Consider the following 9,515-nt stretch of genomic DNA (forward strand, 5'->3'; position numbering starts at 1 on the left):
TAAGGAAAGAGAGCCCCAGAACGCAGGGACCTGCCAGAGGCTGTACCTCAGCTGCTGCACCTGGGAGCTGTTTACCTGAGGGGTACTGAAATGCAAGACGGAAGGGAACTGTGGTCTCACCCCTCCAACCTGCCCCTCGGAGAATATTTGAAATTCAGGGAGCGAGTGGAGGGTGGGTTCGCAGGAACACCCTGGGGGTGGCCTCGAGCCCGTGAGAAGCTGCACGCTGTCTGCCCGGCCACCTACAGTCAACTGACACAGGCATGCTTGGACCCAGCAAGGGCTGCACCATGGCACGCTGCCATCCCCGGGCGTCCCCAGAGGGGTGGGCGGCACCGCATCTTTGACAGACTGAGCATCTTGCAAGAAACAGTTGTGGATTCTCTCCTGGACATCTTGAGGTAAGGACGGCACTGACCACAGCAGTGACTTATGATTACCAAGTCCTTATGGTGACTCCACACTGGCTGCGAGCCTTTTAACTGTGCAAAATGTTTCTCTCCTTGATTGATACCCAAAATGAATGAAGATAATTTTCTGTGCTTACTGCATTAGTGATGCCTACAAATAATTCTCAAAACGATAAAAGAAAAGGTGATTTGCATAAATAAGCAATCTTACAGGACTTGGCAGGATCAGGTTGTTTTAAAAGGGCATGAGCACAGCTCCTGACATGTAGGCAGTGCTGAAAGATGTTTCTTCAATGAGTGGAGGTGAACTAATGCAGGGAAGCAGACCGTGGAAAGGCCCGAGGGGCGATCATGTGGGTCGAGGTTAGCAGGATGGCAGCCCCCAGGTATCGCTTCTGACCTCCTCTGCCTCTGACCCCTGGTCTCTGTCTGAGTCCCCGGGGAGCCTCCCCTTGGCCTCATCCGGGGCAGCAGAGGCTCTGGCCTCCCACAGGTCCACTCCATTTGCTGGGCTTTCTCCAGCCTCTCTGGCTAGAAACTCAACCCAAACCATCACCCGATGTGTACATATCCCTCGCCCTCCTTTCTTCCAGCTGCCTGGCGCTTAGGACCAAGCTACTGCAGCCCTCCTGCAGTGTGACCCTCTTGGAGGGGACAGAGGTGCCCTCAGCCCCTCTCTCTGGGCCGTGGTTTCTCCCTGGTAGTTGGTGTTGCATTGTAAACATGACCCGGCATCGTGAACTCTCCCTTTACCTCTGCTAAGCTGTAGTGTTGACACTCTCTCCCCTTTCTTCACATTCGCACAATCCTCTCTCCAAAAAGCCTGAAAATTGCTTTTGCTGAGGACAAGGCAAGGGCCTTTCCTGGACAGTGAGTGCTTGGGGGCCGCGTTGTGCCCTCAGCCCCTGGAGGAGAGGTCTGCCCGCTCCCCACCCTGCGAGGGCAGCCCCGCTCACCTCCATCCCGGCATCCTTCTACCTGAGAGTTCTCACCTGTGGCAAGAGGTGCGTCTTACTCCTGCTGGGTGTGTGGCCGGGCAGCCGGATGTCGAAGAGGGCCTGCAGGGCGGCCTGTGCTGCCCGGCCCTTGGCCAGCTTCTTGCTGCGCCCCGAGCCCTCAAACGTCCTCCCATCCACGCACACAGCCATGACGAAGCTCTTGGCTCGGGGCTTCTCGGCCGCCTCTGAGAGGCACACATAGCGCAGGCCGGCGCGCATCTCATTCAGCACCACCACCGGGTCCAGCGTGTGGCAGGGCAGCCATCCCCGCCGGCAGGCCGTGGACCGCAGCCCGGTGTCGACGGGGCGGCAGCCCGGGAAGCCCTGGCTTGGCGTGGGAGGCTCGAATTCTTTGAACAGCGTGTCGGGGAAGTCAGCCTGGTCAGAGGTGAAGTCCGTACAGGGGCTGGTGCCGCCGCCCAGTGCCAGGTGGGCCTGGCATGCATTGGGGAACTGCACAAAGGACTTGAGTGCCAGCTCCGCTGCCCGCATCTTGGCTTTCTTCTTGGTGGGCCCCGTGCCCTCAAACGTGAGCCCGTTTACCTCCACTGCCACGGCAAAGACCGGGGCATGCACTGGGCCTGTCTGTGACACCATGCGGTACTGCAGGCCTGGCCGCAGCTCGTGCAGCTGGACCAGCGCATTCTTGGGTGCCATCGACCATGAGAGCTTCTTCCAGATGAGCTGGAGTTTGCAGAAGTGGCCCCCATTCCCTTCCTCCAGGGGCCTTTTCCTCTTCACACTGGCTGTGCTGCCCCTGGTCCAGTCCCCAGGCAGTGGGGGCCTGGTCCCCAGGTTGCTGACATTGCGATTCTCCTTCACTTCTGTGCTGCTCGTACCTGGGGATGAGAACAGACCAGTCACGACTTGGGCACTGGCAGGTGCTTCTGAGCACAGAGACTGCTACTAGTGACCGCACGCAAAGTTTGGGACCCACTACGGAGCCCTTGCCCTCAGCACCGCAGACCAGGCCCCTGAAATGTGCCCGGAGCACCTGTGCTGGCTGGGAGGGTGAGTGCCTGTGAGGACCAGCTGGCCATAGGAGGAAGGACCCAGTTCTCGGCAGCTCTCAGAAAGAGTGGGTGCACAGCAGGTCCTGCTCACAGCTTCCCCATCTGCCACTTTAAGTTGGGCTGTGATGTCACTACCAAGGCACAACCCCCACCCCCTGACCAACACAGCCCCCCAAACCAAACAGACAAGTGGCTTTCCCTCTCTATGGGTTTTGGGCAACGTCAAAGGTCAGAGGCCTTTCCTGCGGTGAGGGTGGTCTGTGTGTCCCCCTGCTGCTGGGGTCCCCAGGCTTGGGCTGATGCCCCATGAAGCCCCCAGCTGAGGAGTGGGGGGCTCTGCTTGTGTTGTGCTCCTTGGTCTCCAGCTCCAAACAGAGTTTCTTGTCAAAACTCGACCTTTATGGGGGTGAGAATGTTGGAGTTTGCTTAGATCTCCGTGGAGGGGACGGTGAGAGCTGGCCAAGATTAGGCTGGACTCTCGGTGTGCGGCCCAGTACTCGGAGAACTACGGTAACGAGGAGGCCTCTGACTGGGCCCTGCCCCACCCAGAGCCCAGACTTTGCTGCTTTGTACTCCCCGAATCAGCCCTGGACGGGCATCATGGTCCCCCTACACAGGCGAGGAACTGAAGCTCAGAGTGGTGGGAGTTAGTCTGCTGAGGCTGTGCACTGGACTCGTTCTAGATGTGAACCAGTCCTGGGAGTCAGATTCCCCTCATCCGTGTCGCTGCTGTGAAGGTGACTTTTATGGAAACTGAATGTCCTGGCATTTTCTTAGCCATCACACATGACACCCTTTTCTGAGCTCTCAGAAGGTGAGGATGATGCTGAGACCGGGTCAGCCCCATGTGTGACGGAGCTGTGAGAGCCCTCGCAGGTCGTGTTTCTGCACCCCTCGAGGCCTCGGGCGCTGGGTGGCCTCAGGTCCATGCATTCCTGCAGGTGCAATGAGCTCCCTCTGGTGAAGTGAGTGGAAGCCTGAGGCGATCTTCACAGCCAGCCCACAGCTTAAAAATAGAGGCGAGGGCCTGGCGGCATGTCAAGTTGGGGACACACTTCAGTCATGTGGCCCGAGAGCTGGCAGGGTGAGGCCTGGCGACTCAGCACCTACCCCACCCCTCGGTTTATGATGTTGTTGGAGGATGACAGAAAAAGTACAGCTTCACAGGCACATGAGACACCCTGACAATTAGGCAGCCTCAGGAGGTTTCCTGGCTTTTGAGGACATTCTTTTCAGCTGGGGCCAGCATTGGTCATGCAGCTGTGGATGTCACCACCATCTCTGGGAAGAGACAAATCCAGCCTTGGGAGGCCTCAGGCCCTGCTAGGAAAGTGCTCTCTGTTTGCTAAAATCTCAACTTCTCACTAGTTTGATCTTCTGAGTTGTGAGGTGGTTCTATTATTGTTTTTCTCTAGCAATTTGCTTCTAAAAAACCTTAGGTTTGTGAAGTAATTTTGTTTGAGTGTGAATCTGAGAGCTTTATAAGTTGTACATTCATTTACAATCTATTTCAGTACAAACAATTACCTTCTGAACCATTTAATCATTATGCACTTTGGGTATATCTGCAGCATTGAGCTCCATCATTTAGGGTATTTCAGGCCAGTGGGTAGTAGATTGGACTAGCCAGATGATTTTCCAAATTGAATTTAAAGACGGAAACAAAACACAACACGACCCCAAACTCCCACACCAGATTGCCTAGAGATTTGATTGGAGCTCTCTAATTTCTTACTGATTTCTTGGAAGGTGGGCATGGTGTAAGGCTGTTAGTGGCTAACGTAGCCAGTGCTTCAGATGACCTCTGGAGTATCTCAGAGTGACAGAACTCACAGATCAGCGCTTTTCTCTCCTACTGCACTGAAGTGCCTTTCAACTCTTTTCTTCCATGACTCTCAGCACCTGTAATTGTTGAAATCAAAGTTTTCCATGGCATAAACCATGATGACCAGATTGTGGTATGAGGGCCCCTTCCGTAATAATCAATAATCAATAATAACTGGAAAAAAGTGCAGAGGTCTGGAACCTATCCTGGACACATTCGCTAGGATCTCTGGGGCAGACATTACCCATCATCTTTTGTGGACCCCCTGAATGAGGGCTAGACTCCACTTCCTGGGGCTCTGGGGTCAGCAGGTTAGAAATCAAACATCCTCTCCATTGTTGATGTGTGTGTGATCGTAGGTGAGTCACTTCAACTGTCCCAAAATAAGAATTTTAATAGTATTTGCCTTATAAGGTTATGATGAGGATGAACTAAGGTGGCCTATATAATGTTCTTGCAAAAAGCCCAGCACAAGGCAAGTCTAACACATTTTTAAAAACAGCAGGGAAATGGGAAGGCAGACGCTTCCAACTTCTCTCTTTTCATCTAGGCCTGACTTCTCTCCAGCGTATCTTATTGCTGGACTTCTCGATCGATTTTCCCAGGAATTCCAAGATTCCCCATAAAGAAGGCTAATGGAGCCTTCATGTCCCTGGATGGACGGGCAGATTGCCATCTGCCCCCTGGACAATGACCACTCCCTCCTAAGTGGCCACGAACAGCACTGGCTTCTCCACTCACAAAATGAAACGTATCCCCTCTCTGTCTCCAGTTGGCAAGGCAAATGCTTTTTCTCACGAAATCTTGCAAGAATCTACTGAGTGTCTGTGGCCTTGGAGGTTCTGAGGCGTATGAAGAGAGGACACAGTCTCCGCCCTTGGGCCGCCGGGGCCCAGTGGGAGCAGCACAGACCTCCTCATGCTCCTGCCGCGGCAGCCACGGGGTCCTGGTGGGCACAGGGCAGGCCCCAAGGAGGGGAGCCGGGTGCCCTCTGGGGTGACCTCCTGCACCCACGATGCCCAGAGACACAAAGAGCCCATCACAGCAGAGCTCAGCCTCTGCTGGCATCAGGCTTCAGTAGTTCAATGTGAGCACCTCACAGGACCCAGCTCTGATTTTACAAACATTTTGTACATCCACATGGAAAGTGCTCAAGATGTCACTGCTCCTCCCTGAGCCAGGACAATCTTCTTGCTTTTTTCTCCATTTTGTCACCAGGTTTCATGCACTCGATTGTCACATATGCTAACCCAGAGGTGAAAGGTCTGGACACCACGGGAGCTCTTCTTTTTTTTTTTTTTTTTTTTCCTTTTTGTCTTTTTTTCGTGTCCAGCAACGGATTGCAACCCTCAGTGTCGCGCCCGTACCGGACCGGGACCGGCAATGGGATCGCAGCCCTCGGTGTTGCCCCCGCACCTCGCTCGGCCAGTGAGCGGGAACCTGTCTGTATGTGGGATCCGAACCCTCGGCGGGAGCGCCACTGTGCTCCCAAGCGGCGCACTGTAGCAGTGCGCCACCGGGCCGGCCCACCACGGGAGCTCTTCTTTTTTTTTTTTTTTTTCCTTTTTGTCTTTTTTTCGTGTCCAGCAACGGATTGCAACCCTCAGTGTCGCGCCCGTACCGGACCGGGACCGGCAATGGGATCGCAGCCCTCGGTGTTGCCCCCGCACCTCGCTCGGCCAGTGAGCGGGAACCTGTCTGTATGTGGGATCCGAACCCTCGGCGGGAGCGCCACTGTGCTCCCAAGCGGCGCACTGTAGCAGTGCGCCACCGGGCCGGCCCACCACGGGAGCTCTTCTAACTGTAGACGTGAAAAGCTCCTTGTCCACACACCTCTTTGTGGGGTTGTAGCGCTGGGATCTACGTGGGGTGTGTCCACCTGGAATGGTGTTGAGGATCTCCCCCTGCAGCTGGGTGCTGCACCAGCTGCCCTGGGGTCTGCACACCAGCAGCCGTGCCTGTGGTGGGAGGGGAGACCCAAACCCTCCGCCTGCTCTCGTTCCTGCTGCCCTGTGGGAATGGCCCCCCGGGGCCGTCTGCCCTTTCTCTCAGTATTTCTAGGCGCATCCCCAGGCCCATGATGTGCACGCCCATTGGGTAAGAGAGTAGATTTCAGGGGCTCCCACCCCACGGGCGCACATGGGTGCACATGGTTGCACTGTGGGAGGTATGGGTGTGTGCCTTTGATTGCCTGCTGGCATCATGTCACCACGCATGTGTGCACCAACACATCCTGCTGTACACCATGAACGTGCACAGTAAAAGGCACACTGGAGAGAAGCGAGTGCCACCCAGCCTCCCAGGGCCGACAGGGGCACTGCTCCTGCGTGGTTCCCTCTAGCCCTGGGCCTCCCGGTTCCCACCCTGCATTTTCCCGTCCCTCGCCGAGGCTTGCAGGCTCTCTGGAGGTTGACTCCGAAGCTCACGGCTCAGGTGGCGGGCCGTGTGTCTCTCCAGAGTCAGGTGTGAACCCACTGCACCCCTGCGGGCAGCCAGACATGGCCACATGGCTTCTGAGACCCCGGGGCCGTCACATGGTTCCAGACGGACCTGCTGTGTGGGCCCATGGTGAGAGTCAGTGGAGATGAGGCATGGGAAATTTTCGCAGCACCTGTCAACCATGGCAGGCACGCGGAAAGCATGTCCTGCTGTGGTGACGATGATTAATCATGACCGTAGAAGATGGACGTTGAGGCTGAAGAGGACATACAGCCACCAGCCTCCCAGGGTTTCTGCGGCTTCTGGGGTTACAGGATTGGAGGGACCCAGGTGACAAAAGTGCCTTGGTTCTGAAATGCTTTCGTTATACACACGAAACAATTCAGACGAACGGTTCATAACGGGATATAAGAATTAGTGAATCCCTTAATTCCACTCTGGAATTCATTCTCCCAAATAATTATTATTCTGCCCGGTGGCGTGGTGTAGACGCCAACTATGTCAGCGCTGGGAGAGTCTCTGCAAGAACCGGCTCCCCTCCACAAGGCACGGGCTGGGAGGCCGTGTGATGTCAGCTGCAAGTTCGGGTGCACTTAAGGGGTGCCCGTCCCCCCACTCTCTGTCTCTGTGTCTCTCTCTGTCTGTTTCTCTGTCTTTCTGCCTCTGTCTCTGTCTCTGTCCCTGGGTCTCTGTGTTTCTGTTTGTTTCTCTTTCACACGTCCCATTGGTTAAGGCTCCTCAGGGTCACTAACTTGAGCTGGGAGCCATAGATTCTTACCAACTCCCAGAGAGTCCCAGTAGGTACACACGCCTGAGTGTGTAACATAATGCACACACATGTGCATGTGTGCGTGCATGCGTGTGTGTGCTATCAGCCTTGCAGGAGAATGCAGGGCAGCGAGAAGAGAGCGGGATGCTGCAGTGACCCTGGAGGTCCACAGTGGCTCCCACCAACCCTTCCCACTCCTGTTGGGGGCTTGTGCTCCCTTCCCCCCTTGGACATTCCTGATTTGGACTCCAAACACCTTTCCTATGGACCAATCCCAGTGGAGCCAGTGGGGGTCCACAGTAGGGGTCACCCTGGGCTCGCTGGGACAGTTTCCTCCCTCCAGGCATCACACGCAGAGTCGCAGTTGTGGAAATTACAAACAATTTGGAGACACCACGTGCCATAGGAAGCATCTAAGCCAGGGGGGAATCCACAGGGTAAACGCAAGACAAAACGATCTCCGCTCTGCTTCTCACCCACGACCCGCTCCCCAGCTTCTTAGTCACGTTATCTCACTTGACAAAGTGTCAGCGGTTGTAGTGTTAAGTCTAAAGGCTCGATGCCGAAAAGAGCTGCATTTTGGGGAGAAAAATAAAAATTCTGTATTGCTGTGGCTGTGGTGACGCTGTTATTTTCTGAGTGAAAGATCTGGGTTTGTTAAGTTGAGGACACAGTGCAGCACCCGGGAGGCTGGGGTCAGCGCCGATGCTGTGCAGGAGCCCGTCCTCGTTAAATAATTGTACATACCGTGCTCTGAGACAGTGTGTGACTATTTTTCTCCTTTTTGGTTTGGACAAGAAAACAAAGAAAAGAGAGAAGATGGTCCAGGAAAATTGGTTTATTTCCTACAATCCCTCGGGTTTTTAGTCATACGGACAGTACTGACACTTTCCTGGCCTCCAGGGGAGGATGGGACCGCAGGGGAGGATGGGACAGTGGCGGGGGTTGGGGAGCACAGCCTCCTGCTCTGGGGAAGACCCCCACCCAGGCCCCTAGGGTCTCAGACTTGGGAAGGGGCTGCTTACTGAGGTTGTCTTCATCCTCTGTGTGTGTGGGGCCGGGACTCAGGTACTTGAAGGGAGCGAGGCAGGTGGACAGGACGCTCGTTTTGTCTGCAAGAGAAGAGGACAGAAGCGCTCCGTGACATGCAGGCCCAGAGAAGCTCGCGCCCCCACGCGCTCATGTGCCGAGGGGCTGCACAAGGGGGAGGTCGTTTGGTTCCGCCACTTCATTCTGTTTGCAGCCTTTACTGAATTTCTGACAGCCTTTTATCAAATTCCTGTCTCCGCTCAACTTTATGATTTCCACCTTTCTTCTCTTATTTTTGGCACCTTCCCTCCTCTTGTCCCTGTCCCTCAGAACTAAGAAGTCGTCTTGGGGGTAACCATCTTGCATCTCTTACGAGATGCTGGCTGGGGCTGCGCCTGCCAGATGGAGGTCACTCTACAGAGAGGAACTGAAGAAGATGAAACCCCACAGTTTAAAGGGAATCATGCAAACGAAGCCAGAACCGCTCTCCCCCGTTTGTGGAGAACCTGCTTCGTGGGCTCAAAGTGCCCAAAAATAAGTCGTGTGTCTTTCTGCAGGTGCTGAGCAGAGCAGGAGGGGTGGGTGGGGACAGCAGGGGGAGGGTGTGGGCAGAGGGCCTCAATGGTCCGTCCTGACAATGGCAAGTGTCCGCGATGCTGTGAATGGAGTCCCAGGACACGCCCACAGCCCCTGAGGTCGGGCAAGCAAAAGCTTGGAGGGTGATTGTCCTGTCGCAATGTGGAGGGCAGGTCCTGGGCACGGGCACTCTGCGGCCCAGCCAAGGAATGGGCTGAGTGAGGGATGTGCTGGCGACAAGAAAAATGTGCCTGTTCCTGTGGTCTCCGCAATTTCTCTCTTAAACAGAGCGGTTAAGAAATTGCAGGTTGGGGGCCGGCCCGGTGGCGCACTGGATAGGTGCGCCGCTTGGGAAGCGTGGTGGCGCTCCCGCCCGAGGGTTCGGATCCCACATACAGACCGGTTCCCGCTCACTGGCTGAGTGAGGCGCGGGAGCAACACCGAGGGTTGCAATCC

General features: G+C 55.5%; 1 protein-coding gene across 1 annotated transcript in view; it reads right to left on the reverse strand.

The window, feature by feature from the left end:
• ADARB2 (adenosine deaminase, RNA-specific, B2 (non-functional)) overlaps positions 1–9,515 on the reverse strand; it is a gene marked incomplete at its 3' end in the record, with an annotated part of 183,823 nt that overhangs the window by 140,032 nt on the left and 34,276 nt on the right. The window contains 3 exon segments of the mRNA XM_008583522.1: positions 1,403–2,247; positions 8,480–8,566; positions 8,763–8,878. Coding sequence (XP_008581744.1) covers positions 1,403–2,247; positions 8,480–8,566; positions 8,763–8,878 — 1,048 coding nt within the window.

This window comes from Galeopterus variegatus, unplaced genomic scaffold (assembly GCF_000696425.1).
Source record: "Galeopterus variegatus unplaced genomic scaffold, G_variegatus-3.0.2 Scaffold2953, whole genome shotgun sequence".
NCBI lineage: Eukaryota > Metazoa > Chordata > Mammalia > Dermoptera > Cynocephalidae > Galeopterus > Galeopterus variegatus.